Consider the following 16,154-nt stretch of genomic DNA (forward strand, 5'->3'; position numbering starts at 1 on the left):
TCCACAAGAAAAAAAACGGGCGCCCCTCCGAGCTGGGCGCCCGTTTTTCGCGCCTAAAACGGCGCCTAAAAAAATCTTCAGTATTCTCCACCTACTTACAGGTCCTGTGGCACTCGGCGCAGCCAGCACGAGCTGTGGGGGGGCGGAGCCAGGTCCCGGCGCTGAAAACAGTGCCGGGACCTCTGCACATGCGCACTACAGTCGGCACGCAAGTGCAGTAGCTCCAGGCGCTGAACTGTGTGGGAGGGGCCCGAAGCACGCAGCCCCTAGCCCTGGCTGAATGGCCTCGCTGGGGCTGCGTGAATGAGGCTCCTCCCATGGCCAGCTCCTGCTCCCCCCCCCCGACCAAACCCGACACTCGCACCCCCCCTCGCCGACCCGACACCCGCTCCCCCCCCCCCCGCCCCGACCCGATCTGAGACCCGATACCCGCTCCCCCCGACCCGACACCCGCTCCCCCCCGACCCGACACCCGCTTCCCCCCCCCGCCCCGACCCGAGACCCGCTCCCCCCCCCGCCCCGACCCGACCCGACACCCGCTCCTGTTCCCCGACCCCCATCCCCCTCTCTTCCCCCCCTCTCTCTTTCCCCCCCTCTCTCTTCCCCCCCTCTCTCTTCCCCCCCTCTCTTTCCCCCCCCTCTCTTCCCCCCCTCTCTCTTTCCCCCCCTCTCTCTTCCCCCCCCTCTCTCTTCCCCCCCTCTCTCTTCCCCTCCCCCTCTCTCTTCCCCCCCTCTCTCTTCCCCTTCCCCCCTCCCTTTCCCCCCCTCTCTCTTCCCCCCCTCTCTCTTCCCCTCCCCCTCTCTCTTCCCCCCCTCTCTCTTTCCCCCTCTCTTCCCTCCCCTCTCTCTTCCCCCCTCCTCTCTCTTCCCCCCTCCTCTCTCTTCCCCCCTCCTCTCTCTTCCCCCCCCCTCTCTCTTCCCCCCTCTCTCTCTTCCCCCCCCCTCTCTCTTTCCCCCCCCCTCTCTCTCTTCCCCTCCCCTTCTCTCTCTTCCTCCCCCCCCTCTCTCTCTCTCTCTCTCTCTCTCCCCCTCCCGCTCAGCGGCACGAACGGCTGCAGAATTCTCCCTGGCTGAAGCACTTTCACACAGGTAGGAAGATGGTTTATTTCATCTTTTCTTGGCTTATAAATGTTTATTCAGGTTGGATTTATTTGTATAATATTTGTAGAAGTATAAATAAGGATTGATTGTAGAATTTAATGAGTTCCCTTCCCCCCACTCCCCCCCACCTCGTTCTGGACGCCTAATTTGTAACCTGCGCCTAATTTTTTAATGTGTAGAACAGGCTTTTTCAGTTCTACAAAAATCTTCACTGGCTCCATTCTACTTTAGTTTGGAGTACATTTTCACTGTGGAAACTTTCAAATCAGGCGTTAGTGGCCGGACACGCCCCCTTTTGAAGAAAAAATTCTGTTCTAAACTAGAACTGTTCTACCTGACTCGAACTGCAGGAAAAAAAATGTGGAGAATTGCGATTTCTAAAATAGTCCGTTCTCCACCAGTTGCTCCTAAAAATCAGGCGCGAATCATGTGGAAACTTGGGCCCTATGTCTCTGTAAATGTTTAATTCCTTTGTTCTTGCAATGAGAATCAGGGAACACTCTGAGAGATGGGGCTATCCTGTTTGGGAGCCTGATCTATTCTCAGTGAAGAGAGGGACCAGATAGACTGGGTACAAGATGAACAGCGACAACAGATTGGGTAGAAGAGGAATGTAGAAGTAGATTGAGCTTGAATGCCACAGAATTTAAGTTTTAAAGAAAAATTATTCTCCACATTTGAGGACAAAACGCTATAAAATACAGGAATTGCTGAAGGGATGGTATAATTCAAAACTAAATCCCTGAGGTGAAAGAACACTACACTACATTATCTCCTCAAAAACGTTAAAATAATGAGCTTCTGAAAAGATCAATAAATGTTTTACTGGGGTTTTTAAAAGAAAGTTCTCTTTAATAAAAAAATATTGTCTTTATTGCACTGCAGTGATTGATCACCTGCTGTTGCCAAATGCCTCTGATTGCTACAATTGGATCTGCAGTGTTTAGCAAGATGCTATGAGGATTGAGGCGAATTATTGTGCCTAATTCCCCGGCGTGAAATACAATTCTGTTCTTTATTTGAAACTTTTTATAGTTTGATTTGCTTTTCTTCAGGCACTCATCATTGTAATGAATGCTCCTGTAGTATCGAGAGCTAGAATTGTGGGCAATGCAGCTTAGTGCTCACTTAAGTGAAGGACCATGTACATTATTAAAATGTAAATTGTGATGTAGCCATTTAAAATGTCATCTTTTTCGGCTGGGCTTTGCACGAGCTGCTTTTATTCTACAGCCAGTGCCCATCTTGCCCGATGTCAGATCATCCTTTCCAAATGTTTTTTGATTGGTGATTTGCCGAAAGGTGCTTCTTCCAAGAATTCTTCGGAGAAGCATTATCAACCAGTCTATGAACAACTGAAGACAATCGGTGACTTAGAGCTGCGACAGCAGTCATTGATAGCAAAATCAGATTAATGCACAGATGGGCCATCCTTGCAAACCTGTGAGATGAATGCAGTTTACCGCTTTTAACCATGTTGATGTTTTGGCACAGGGCAATGCCCTGGTTCTGTGTTCCAAACTCATGACTGAAAATCTCATGCCTAGAATTTATTCAGTGTTGACAGCTCTATGCCAGACAGATGAAAGAAAGAGAGGTTTTTTCAAACACTTTTCCAAGTAGATGATTCCCCTTTAACATGAAAGATTAGTAAAGTTAGAATTTGCACTGTTGAGATGACTGGAAAAGAAATGGCTTCAGTTGTGATATTAAGATATGAAAACCATGTCCGTTAAGGGTATACTGTCTGTACAATGTTTGGATTCATAGAATCATAAGCCGAAATTTTAAGAGGTAGGAGCGGGTAGATTGGAGGCATGGGGGAAAGTGGAAGTTGAATAAATGTGAACCTGCCTGCAACCCGCCCACATTCACCTTTCACTCAGTTGGGGGGCTGCCAACCCGCTGCCAGGAGGCAGGTTGGCAATTTATATATTATAATGAGGCCTGAAGCTTCTCCTTTAACCTGCAGGCAGCTTGGCATCCCGGAGCTCGCGATTCCCGATGGCTGCAACGAGGTGACCTCAGCCTCGGGGAGCAATCCTTGTGGGCCGGGAGGAGCAAGTGTGCTTCCTCCCAGCCCCCGAAGCTCTCCTACCATCAGCCTGGCCCTCCCCGGAGTCAAGGATCGGACCCCACCCCGGGATCAGACGCCCCCCCCCCCCTCCCCACCCCAGGCCTGAATCACCATCACCCCGGGGATTGATACTCAGCCTTGCAGTCGGGGATTGTACCTCCCCCCCCTTCCCTGGGCTTGGACTGTCCCCCACCCCCCACCCCCATCCTGGGCACAGTACTTACCTACTCCTGTGGCCTGTTTCGTGTTCCCCACATGACTGGAAGCCAGCCTGTCAATCAGCAAGGAACGCGCCCCTGATGTCGCATGCACACTGTGGTGCTAAAACCCCACAGCGTGCCGGGAACCCCAACCTTCCATCTCTGTCCGTCGTGCTTGTGCCGGGTTGACCCACTGGATCTAATTAGACCTGGCTGAATTCAGACCTGCAAAAGAAAACTAGACCACTTTGCTAGGGTGTGGATTACTTCATTTTAGAAACATAGAAACATAGAAAATAGGTGCAGGAGCAGGCCATTCAGCCCTTCTAGCCTGCACCGCCATTCAATGAGTTCATGGCTGAACATGAAACTTCAGTACCCCCTTCCTGCTTTCTCGCCATAACCCTTGATCCCCCGAGTAGTAAGGACTTCATCTAACTCCCTTTTGAATATATTTAGTGAATTGGCCTCAACTACTTTCTGTGGTAGAGAATTCCACAGGTTCACCACTCTCTGGGTGAAGAAGTTTCTCCTCATCTCGGTCCTAAATGGCTTACCCCTTATCCTCAGACTGTGACCCCTGGTTCTGGACCTCCCCAACATTGGGAACATTCTTTCTGCATCTAACCTGTCTAAACCCGTCAGAATTTTAAACGTTTCTATGAGGTCCCCTCTCATTCTTCTGAACTCCAGTGAATACAAGCCCAATTGATCCAATCTTTCTTGATAGGTCAGTCCCGCCATCCCGGGAATCAGTCTGGTGAACCTTCGCTGCACTCCCTCAATAGCAAGAATGTCCTTCCTCAAGTTAGGAGACCAAAACTGTACACAATACTCCAGGTGTGGCCTCACCAAGGCCCTGTACAACTGTAGCAACACCTCCCTGCCCCTGTATTCAAATCCCCTCGCTATGAAGGCCAACATGCCATTTGCTTTCTTAACCGCCTGCTGTACCTGCATGCCAACCTTCAATGACTGATGTACCATGACACCCAGGTCTCGTTGCACCTTCCCTTTTCCTAATCTGTCACCATTCAGATAATAGTCTGTCTCTCTGTTTTTACCACCAAAGTGGATAACCTCACATTTATCCACATTATACTTCATCTGCCATGCATTTGCCCACTCACCTAACCTATCCAAGTCACTCTGCAGCCTAATAGCATCCTCCTCGCAGCTCACACTGCCACCCAACTTAGTATCATCCGCAAATTTGGAGATACTGCATTTAATCCCCTCGTCTAAATCATTAATGTACAATGTAAACAGCTGGGGCCCCAGCACAGAACCTTGCGGCACTCCACTAGTCACTGCCTGCCATTCTGAAAAGTACCCGTTTACTCCTACTCTTTGCTTCCTGTCTGACAACCAGTTCTCAATCCACGTCAGCACACTACCCCCAATCCCATGTGCTTTAACTTTGCACATTAATCTCTTGTGTGGGACCTTGTCGAAAGCCTTCTGAAAGTCCAAATATACCACATCAACTGGTTCTCCTTTGTCCACTTTACTGGAAACATCCTCAAAAAATTCCAGAAGATTTGTCAAGCATGATTTCCCTTTCACAAATCCATGCTGACTTCGACCTATCATGTCACCATTTTCCAGATGCACTGCTATGACATCCTTAATAATTGATTCCATCATTTTACCCACTACTGAGGTCAGGCTGACCGGTCTATAATTCCCTGTTTTCTCTCTCCCTCCTTTTTTAAAAAGTGGGGTTACATTGGCTACCCTCCACTCCATAGGAACTGATCCAGAGTCAATGGAATGTTGGAAAATGATTGTCAATGCATCCGCTATTTCCAAGGCCACCTCCTTAAGTACTCTAGGATGCAGGCCATCAGGCCCTGGGGATTTATCGGCCTTCAATCCCATCAATTTCCCCAACACAATTTCCCGACTAATAAAGATTTCCCTCAGTTCCTCTTCCTTACTAGACCCTCTGACCCCTTTTATATCCGGAAGGTTGTTTGTATCCTCCTTAGTGAATACCGAACCAAAGTACTTGTTCAATTGATCCGCCATTTCTTTGTTCCCCGTTATGACTTCCCCTGATTCTGACTGCAGGGGACCTACGTTTGTCTTCACCAACCTTTTTCTCTTTACATACCTATAGAAACTTTTGCAATCCGCCTTAATGTTCCCTGCAAGCTTCTTCTCGTACTCCATTTTCCCTGTCCTAATCAAACCCTTTGTCCTCCTCTGCTGAGTTCTAAATTTCTCCCAGTCCCCAGGTTCGCTGCTATTTCTGGCCAATTTGTATGCCACTTCCTTGGCTTTAATACTATCCCTGATTTCCCTAGATAGCCACGGTTGAGCCACCTTCCCCTTTTTATTTTTACGCCAGACAGGAATGTACAATTGTTGTACTTCATCCATGCGGTCTCTAAATGTCTGCCATTGCCCATCCACAGTCAACCCCCTAAGTATCATTCGCCAATCTATCCTAGCCAATTCACGCCTCATACCTTCAAAGTTACCCTTCTTTAAGTTCTGGACCATGGTCTCTGAAATTACTGTTTCATTCTCCATCCTAATGCAGAATTCCACCATATTATGGTCACTCTTCCCCAAGGGGCCTCGCACAATGAGATTGCTAATTAATCCTCTCTCATTACACAACACCCAGTCTAAGATGGCCTCCCCCCTAGTTGGTTCCTCAACATATTGGTCTAGAAAACCATCCCTTATGCACTCCAGGAAATCCTCCTCCACCGTATTGCTTCCAGTTTGGCTAGCCCAATCTATGTGCATATTAAAGTCACCCATTATAACTGCTACACCTTTATTGCATGCACCCCTAATTTCCTGTTTGATGCCCTCCCCAACATCCCTACTACTGTTTGGAGGTCTGTACACAACTCCTACTAACGTTTTTTGCCCTTTGGTGTTCTGCAGCTCTACCCATATAGATTCCACATCATCCAAGCTAATGTCTTTCCTAACTATTGCATTAATCTCCTCTTTAACCAGCAATGCTACCCCACCTCCTTTTCCTTTTATTCTATCCTTCCTGAATGTTGAATACCCCTGAATGTTGAGTTCCCAGCCCTGATCATCCTGGAGCCACGTCTCCGTAATCCCAATCACATCATATTTGTTAACATCTATTTGCACAATTAATTCATCCACCTTATTGCGGATACTCCTTGCATTAAGACACAAAGCCTTCAGGCTTGTTTTATTAACACCCTTTGTCCTTTTAGAATTTTGCTGTACAGTGGCCCTTTTTGTTCTTTGCCTTGGGTTTCTCTGCCCTACACTTTTCCTCATCTCCTTTCTGTCTTTTGCTTTTGGCTCCTTTTTGTTTCCCTCTGTCTCCCTGCATTGGTTCCCATCCCCCTGCCATATTAGTTTAAATCCTCCCCAACAGCACTAGCAAACACTTGTTTATGTAACTGATAAAATTGATCATCCCATGCAAAGTCCTTGTACCATTATGGGGTTCTCAAAAATCAATCATGTCGTGCCTATGGGCCAGCTGTATTTTGTCCCCAGTCCAAGCACAAAGTTAGTTTTGGCTGCATTTTTCTTATTTCCTCAACTTTGACTGCAGCACAGGTGTTGTGCAGAGAAGGCCAGCCAGTTCCTAGCAGGGTAGGATCATGCCCAATTTCCCTTGGCAGCAACTATCAAATTAAAAAGGCAAATGAGGCCCTTCAAATGACCAGACTGAGACTTGGCTTGGTTTTTAAACAGATTTATTTACAAGTGGAAACTAAACAATTTGTTTCTATGACAAACGGTGCCGCAAAGTGTAATGACTCAAGAGTCTGGTTACTGTAAACTCACTCAGGTGCAACCTGATCCATCTTTATTCCAGCCCAAGAGTGCCTGCGTGACAAAGCCACCCAGCTTATATACAGGTGACCAAGCACACATGCCACATGTGTACAGCCCGATGACGTCCGACTGCAGCAACCTCTGGTGTCTGGTGACCCCCACGCATTCATACATAACAACATCCCCCTTTTAAAATCTTAACAACAGTCTTTTTACAAATTAAGACGGTCTGGGGTTTTCTTCTCACGAGTTGATCATCTCAGTTCAACTTTGGCTGTAGGCAAGCATTCTGATTCAGTTGAGACTGAGGGCTGAGTAGCCGATCTGATGGGAGTGGTCCTGACCACATCAGAGACTGAAGGTTCAGAGTCAGTAATGTCAGCAGAGTCCCCTGATGGTTGTTCACTAACTGCATCTTCCTCATTCAGTTCCAGTTCATCCATGTGCCACAGTTTAACCTGGTGTTTCCTGCATGTTTGCCCATTCTTGAGCACGACAATAAACTCTGTTACCCTCCTTGTAACAGTGCCGGCGATCCACTTTGGACCTTGACCATAGTTCAGTACATAAACCGGATCGTTGACCGAGATGTCACATGACACGGCAACACGATTATAGAAACATAGAAAATAGGTGCAGGAGCAGGCCATTCGGCCCTTTGAGCCTGCACCGCCATTCAATGAGTCCATGGCTGAACATGCAACTTCAGTACCCCATTCCTGCTTTCTCGCCATACCCCTTGATCCCCCGAGTAGTAAGGGCTTACTCTAACTCCTTTTTGAATATATTTAGTGAATTGGCCTCAACAACTTTCTGTGGTAGAGAATTCCACAGGTTCACCACACTCTGGGTGAAGAAGTTTCTCCTCATCTCAGTCCTAAATGGCTTACCCCTTATCCTTAGACTGTGACCCCTGGTTCTGGACTTCCCCAACATTGGGAACATTCTTCCTGCATCTAACCTGTCTAAACCCGTCAGAATTTTAAACATTTCTATGAGATCCCCTCTCATTCTTCTGAACTCCAGTGAATACAAGCCCAGTTGATCCAGTCTTTCTTGATATGTCAGTCCCGCCATCCCGGGAATCAGTCTGGTGAACCTTTGCTGCACTCCCTCAATAGCAAGAATGTCCTTCCTCAAGTTAGGAGACAAAAACTGAACACAATACTCCAGGTGTGGCCTCACCAAGGCCCTGTACAACTGTAGTAACACCTCCCTGCCCCTGTACTCAAATCCCCTCGTTATGAAGGCCAATATGCCATCATGACACCATTGCTGACTTTGACGTCTGTTTTGAACACGATCATTCAAATCAGGATGAACAAGAGAAAGCCTGGTCTTGAGATTTCTCTTCATCAGTAGTTCAGCAGGAGGAACCCCAGTAAGCGTATGAGGTCTTGACCTGTAACTAAGCAATAATACATGACAACCGTCTCTGCAGTGAGCCCTGAGTTACACGTTTCATATTTTGCTTGATCTTTTGAACGGCACACTCTGCTTGACCATTAGAAGCAGGCTTGAATGGAGCTGATCTCACATATCTGATGCTATTGAGTTTCATGAACTCTAGAACTCAAGACTTATGAAGCAAGATCCGTTGTCGCTCACAACAATATCAGGCAAACCATGAGTAGCAAACATGATACAAAGGCTCTCAATGGTACCTGTAAACATGCTGAATGACATAATAACATACTCTATCTGCTTAGAATATGCATCTACTTTGACAAAAAACATCTTTCCTAGGAACGGGCCCACAAAATCAATGTGGATCCTCGACCATGGTTTGGATGGCCATGACCAAAGACTCAGCGGAGCTTCCACTGGTACTTAGCTGCATGCAAGTATTGCACTGATGCACGCATGATTCCAGATCAGATTCAATTTCAGGCCACCATACATGAGACCTAGCAATGGACTTCATCATGATAATACCAGGATGACTGCTATGAAGTTCACATACAAATTTTTCTCTAACTTTCTTAGGCATGATTACATGATTACCCCACAGTAAACAGTCTGACTGAATGGACAGCTCATCCTTGCGATGGTTGTAAGGTTTGGTCTCCTCACGCATTTCCATAGGTATAGCAGACCAATCACCACTGAGTACACATCGTTTCACAACTGATAAAATCAGGTCATGACTGCTCCAAATCCTAACTTGTTGAGCAGTGACAGTGGTTCCTTCACTCTCAAAAGCATCCATTACTAACAGTAGATCTGCAGGTTGAGGCGTCTCCATCTCAGTTGTGGGTAAGGGCAGATGATTCAGTGCATTGGCACAATTCTCAGTACCATAGAAACATAGAAAATAGGTGCAGGAGTAGGCCATTCGGCCCTTCTAGCCTGCACCGCCATTCAATGAGTTCATGGCTGAACATTCAACTTCAGTACCCCATTCCTGCTTTCTCGCCATACCCCTTGATCCCCCTAGCAGTAAGGACCTCATCTAACTCCTTTTTGAATATATTTAGTGAATTGGCCTCAACAACTTTCTGTGGTAGAGAATTCCACAGGTTCACCACTCTCTGGGTGAAGAAGTTCCTCCGCATCTCGGTCCTAAATGGCTTACCCCTTATCCTTAGACTGTGACCCCTGGTTCTGGACTTCCCCAACATTGGGAACATTCTTCCTGCATCTAACCTGTCTAACCCTGTCAGAATTTTATATGTTTCTATGAGGTCCCCTCTCATTCTTCTGAACTCCAGTGAATACAAGCCCAGTTGATCCAGTCTTTCTTGATAGGTCAGTCCCGCCATCCCGGGAATCAGTCTGATGAACCTTCGCTGCACTCCCTCAATAGCAAGAATGTCCTTCCTCAGGTTAGGAGACCAAAACTGTACACAATACTCCAGGTGTGGCCTCACCAATGCCCTGTACAACTGTAGCAACACCTCCCTGCCCCTGTACTCAAATCCCCTCGCTATGAAGGCCAACATGCCATTTGCTTTCTTAACCGCCTGTTGCACCTGCATGCCAACCTTCAATGACTGATGTACCATGACACCCAGGTCTCTTTGCACCTCCCCTTTTCCTAATCTGTCACCATTCAGATAATAGTCTGTCTCTCTGTTTTTACCACCAAAGTGGATAACCTCACATTTATCCACATTATACTTCATCTGCCATGCATTTGCCCACTCACCTAACCTATCCAAGTCGCTCTGCAGCCTCACAGCATCCTCCTCGCAGCTCACACTGCCACCCAACTTAGTGTCATCCGCAAATTTGGAGATACTACATTTAATCCCCTCATCTAAATCATTAATGTACAGTGTAAACAGGTCTATGACTGATGATGTAATCATAGGTAGACAATGTCAGCGCCCACCTTTGAATGCGGGACGATGCATTGGTATTAATACCTTTGTTTTCCGAAAACAATGAAATGAGTGGCTTGTGATCTGTTTCTAGTTCAAAACGAAGACCAAACAGGTACTAGTGCATTTTTTTACCCCATTTTTTTCTCTACCATACTGTAAGCTCTTTCCACTTTAGACAGACTTCTTGAAGCATACGCAACAGGTTGTAGCTTGCCCGATTCATTTGCTTGTTGGAGTATGCAGCCAACCCATATGATGAAACATTACAGGCCAATACAAGACGCTTACACGGATCATAATAAACAAGCAACTTGTTTGAACATAGCAGATTCTTGGCTTTCTCAAAGGCTCTATCTTGAGACACACCCCAGACCCAGTTGTCGCCTTTTCTTAGTAACACATGCAGTGACTCTAGTAAAGTGCTCAATCTGGGTAAGAAATTACCAAAGTAGTTGAGTAGCCCAAGGAACGAATGCAGCTCTGTCACATTCTGAGGCCTGGTTGCATTTTTGATGGCCTCGGTTTTCGAATCAGGGCCTGATGCCATCAGCAGCAATCTTCCTCCCGAGGAATTTGACTTCAGGTGCCATGAATACACACTTCGAGCGTTTCAGCCTGAGTCCCACTTTGTCCAGATCCTGTAGGACTTCTTCAAGATTGTTCAGATGTTCAGCAGTGTCGCGACCTGTGACCAGAATGTCATCTTGAAACAAGACAGTTCTCCATATTCCTCTGAAATATGGCTGCAGCCGAACCCCAAAAGGACTGTTGTAGACGAACAGTCCTTTATGGGTTGATGCGGGTGAGTTTTTTCGAAGTGTCGACAAGCTCCTGGGTCATATAGGCTGACATCAGATCCAGTTTCGTGAACGACTTTCCACCTGATAGCATGGCGAAGATACTGATCCTGTTTTGAAAATCGGTTGATCGTAACCTTGTAGTCTCCACAAATCCTGACAGTGCCATCACTCTTCAACACAGGAACAATGGGACTAGTCCACTCGTTAAACTCGACCGGTGATATGATCCCTTCACGCTGGAGTCTGTCAAGCTTAATTTCAATCTTCTCTCATCATGTACGGAACAGACCAATCTTTGTGATAGACAGGCCTTGCATTGGAGTCCAGGTGAAACTGCACCTTGGCTCCTGTAAAATTACCAATGCCCGGTTCAAACAAAGAAGGAAACTTTTTCAATACTTGAGCACACAAAGTATCATCCACCGAAGACAACATCTTGACATCATTCCAGTTCAGCTTGATTTTCTCGAGCCAGTTCCTGCTGAACAGCATTGGACCATTACCTGGGACGATCCATAATGATAGCTCGTGAACCACACTGTCATATGACACCTCGATTGCTGCACTGCTGAGCACCGGTTTGAGTTCCTTAGTGTAAGTATGCAACCTGGCATTGACTGGACTCAGCTATTGTTTCGCAGCCTTAGTGTCCCACAGTTTGTCGAATGTCCTTTGGCACATTATCGAATGGCTCGCACCCGTGTCCAGCTCCATTGATACAGGCACGCTATTCAGCTTCACATTAACGACTATCGGCTGGCTCTTGCTCAGGAACGAATACAGTCCATTCACTTCCTCCTCGGGTTGCGTATCCTGGCCATCACTGAACTGTTCCTCAGCAACCACGTGGTGAGCTGCGCCACGCTTGCTCCATTGTGGACACATCCCGTGAAGATGCCCCACTTTCGAACATCCATTGCATGAATATTGTCTAAACCAACACTGATGAGACCGATGGTTGCTCCCACAACGCCAACAGGGTGAAATCTGGTTCGAACCAGTTGGCGGGCTCTGAGCAGCAGCAGGTTTCACGTAAGCAGCTCTGCCCGAAAACAATGCTATCTTGTTTACAATGCTTGCTGTGGAACTCCGACTCGTCAATGATATCTACCTCAAATTATCATCTGTCGTCATGCATGCCTGGGCAGTCGCGATGGCCTTTTTCAAATCCAGCGTCTCTGCATCCAGCAGCTTCCTGAGGCTGAAAGAAGGAAAGACTTGCATTTGCCTTTCATGGCTGATGCCTATCACGACGACATCACGCAGCATGTCTTCCAACACGTTCCCAAACTTACACAGCTCAGCAAGACGTCGCAGGTCGGCGACAAATCTCGACACGTCCTGACCCTCAGCATGAACATGTGTGTAGAAACAGTAGCGTGATATGATGATCCCCTCTTGTGGCTTCAGATGGTTACCCACCAACGTACACAATTCCTCGTACCCTTTTTCTGCCGGACGTACAGGCAAGAGAAGATTCTTCACAAGGCCGTAAATCTTCGGACCACAAACAGTGAGGAGAACTGCCCTGTGCTTAACTGCATAAGCCCCTGCCTCCATGCCATGGGCCACAAAATACTGATCCAGGCGGTCGACAAAATCCGCCCAATCCTTGCCCTCCATGAATCTCTCCAGGATTCCAACACTGGCCATTGTGCATGCGAAGGTTCTTAAATTACCTCGTCGCCAATTTTAATGACTCAAGAGTCTGGTTACTGTAAACCCACTCAGGTGCAACTTGATCCAGCCCAAGAGTGCCTGCGTGACAAAGACACCCAGCTTATATACAGATGACCAAGCACACATGCCACAGGCATACATCCCGATGACCTCCAACTGCGGCGCCCTCTGGTGTCTGGTGACCCCAAAGCATTATTACATAACACAAAGAATCAAGCAACTGTTTGTCATCGGCACGTTTACCATTTACTCAATCACTTGGCTCTCCAATTGACTCGGTTAAAGAAAGAAGGAAAGACTTGTATTTGCCTTTCACAACCACCGGACGTCTCGAAGCACTTTACAGCCAATGAAGTACTTTTGGAGTGTAGTCACTGTTGTAATGTAGGAAACGCAACAGCCAATTTGCGCACAAGCAAGCTCCCACAAACAGCAATGTGATATTGACCAGATAATCTGTTTTTTTGTTTTGTTGATTGAGGGATAAATATTGGCCAGGACACCGGGGATAACTCCCCTGCTCTTCTTCAAAATAGTGCCATGGGATCTTTTACATCCACCTGAGAGAGCCTCGGTTTAATGTCTCATCTGAAAGACGGCACCTCTGACAGTGCAGCATTCCCTCAGTACTGCATTGGAGTGATGGTCTAGATTTTAGTGCTCAAATTCCTGGAGTGGAACTTGAACTCACAACCGTCTGACTCAGGCGAGTGTGGTACCCACTGAACCACAGCTGACATTAAAGAGAAAATGGCGTCCGATGTTTGACTGCAACATACCACAAGGCCGTGTTTTGTCCACTGGTTTTATGTATGTACATTGGGCTAATGATATTTGCAATTAATTAGATTTTCCCTTGCACATTTAGGTTTTTAATTATTTTGCGTGCCTTGATACTGAATTTACACTCTGTGCATTTCTGTTTGTAATACAGAGCAGCATTTTGACTTATAGACTTTTTCCCTTTTATTATAGGAGCTGAAGCTGGCAGCTTATCTCATGCAGCGACTGCAGGTACCAATTACTGTGTTTCAGATGCTGCTAAATCTGCTCCTTCCCAACGCCAGCGAGAAAGAGTTAACTCTGGTCGTAAAAGGAATCTATCCTGAGAGAATTCCTCGCAGTAAGATAAACGAGGATAAAGCTGCTGAGCAGAGACAGAGGTAAGGGTTATTGATGGGGAAAGAATTAGTTGTTCCTGGTGTTTGAAGCCAGATTTTTTGTAGTGATATGAATTTGCTGGAACAAGTTTTTTTTAATGCAGCAAACTGTAATGACATCAGTGTCTGGGGCAGAGGAGGTGCGTGGAAATGGACAGTAAACATAAGTTGACAGAATATTGGAATTTGAGTTCTAGTAATACATAAGACATTTTCTTTTCCTCTTTTTGTAACTAGCTGAGGTGTACAGTGTGAAATCTTCCTGCTCAGTGGCTGGTTTTGAGATCAGTATTATAGGTATTATGAGTTGTCCTTCATCTTGACCATGATCGTGTTATCCCAGGGACTCATTAATAGGAAATTCAGAAGCTGCTGCTTTTGAGCGAGACAACTTGTCATCTTTGATCAAACCAGCTTGAGCTGTCAACCTAACACCAGTGAGTTCTTGAATACAGCCAAGTGAGAAGTAGGATATTCATCAGACTGCAGGTCCAGAGGGTTGTATCGTAGGATTTCAATCTGCAATGTTGCAGTGAATTCTAACAATAATCTCCAAGCAACTGCTGTTTAGGGCTTAGTTATTTATTTGTAAATAGGATTTATGTATCGTTTTTTTGAATCAGGTAAATATGAGTGACGTTTCCATGTGCAATCCCAATATTTTATGTTTGGCTGATTGAAATATCGCTTAAATTACTACATTTGTTCATAATCTGGGTTCTGTGCGACTAATTAGGATTTTGATCATTTATTTGGCTACAGAGAAATTTGGTTTTTAATTGCTTTTTCCCCAAGTCTGCGCATTCCTATGTTCTTCCCCCTTTTTTCACCACAATACACAATTGTTGAGTATAAGTATGAAACTTGCTCCCAGGAAATCAGATGGACACTCTGTAATGGACTATTGGAGAAAGATTGAGGGCTCAAAATTGGCCAGGAGTTGCTCCGTTTTTTTTTGGAGCAACTTGATTTTTCTGGAGTATCTTAAAAATCCCCATTTTGCACATTCAATTTGCGCCAGTGTAAGTGAGTTAGTTAGGATTTTTTTAGTTTTTTTTTCAAAAAGGGGCATTACCAGCCACCTACGCCTATTTTGGCCATTTAGGCCACTTTGGACAGCTAATAGTTGCTCCAAACTAACTTAGGCCAGCATATGTGGCCACTTGTGGCCGCACAGAAAACCCTTACGGAGAGTTAAGAAATCAGCACAGGTAGGTACATCGGAGATCGTTCGGCTAGGGATAGGGGCGGGAAGAGAAGGGGAGAGGCCCTTGCAAAGCACTAAACAAAGCACAACAAGTAGTAAGCATTCAAGAAGACATAAAAACATTCAAGAAGAAATAAATCTAAGTCCTACCTTCATATCAAAACTTGGCCCGGGAAGTCAGCAGGCCGGCCGGTGAGGGAGGCCACTCGGCCGGGGATAGGTGCGGACGACCGGGAGAGCACAGCGACCTGCCCATCGACATTGAAGCAGACACAGGCTGACTGCAGGAATCAACCTCACGGACAGCGGGCCGGCAAGTGCAGGAGGCCACTTGGCTGGGGATAGGTGCAGACGACTAGGAAAGCACAGGGAACTGCCCGCTGACATCAAAGCAGACACAGGCTGGCTGCAGGAATCAATCTCATGGACAGGCTGCAACAGGCTGGGTGGGGGGGTGGAGAAGGAGGAGGGAAAGAGAAATCACATGACTGAAGGGGGGAGGGGGAGAGAACAAAAGACCTTTGGGTGTGGTCCATATACATACCTTGGGGGGAGAGAGAGAGAGAGACAGAACTGTGAAACTCTGCTGTGCTGCCTGCTTTCCTGCCGTTTCACCTTCTTTGACCTTCTTTGAAAGTTTAACTTTAACATTAAGTATGGATGCAGCAATATCAATGTCACATCTTTTGCGAGCATTCGGCATCATTGTGCTATGTCGGAGACAATTGATTAGAGCTCATCACATCAGGAACATCAGTGCCCATAGGCTGCTGGGCAGGAGGCCTTACCCACCTCGGCAATTTCGAGTCAAGCG

General features: G+C 46.5%; 1 protein-coding gene across 2 annotated transcripts in view; it reads left to right on the forward strand.

The window, feature by feature from the left end:
- The window catches only part of LOC139234884 (limbin-like), a 260,436-nt gene that overhangs the window by 222,441 nt on the left and 21,841 nt on the right, over positions 1 to 16,154 (forward strand). For both annotated transcript variants that reach the window (XM_070865720.1, XM_070865730.1), the window contains exon 20: positions 13,949 to 14,136. In XM_070865720.1, the coding sequence (XP_070721821.1) occupies positions 13,949 to 14,136 (188 nt within the window). The remainder of the gene's footprint in view (positions 1 to 13,948; positions 14,137 to 16,154) is intronic.

The sequence above is a fragment of the Pristiophorus japonicus genome, chromosome 2, assembly GCF_044704955.1.
Source record: "Pristiophorus japonicus isolate sPriJap1 chromosome 2, sPriJap1.hap1, whole genome shotgun sequence".
In the NCBI taxonomy this organism is placed as follows: domain Eukaryota; kingdom Metazoa; phylum Chordata; class Chondrichthyes; family Pristiophoridae; genus Pristiophorus; species Pristiophorus japonicus.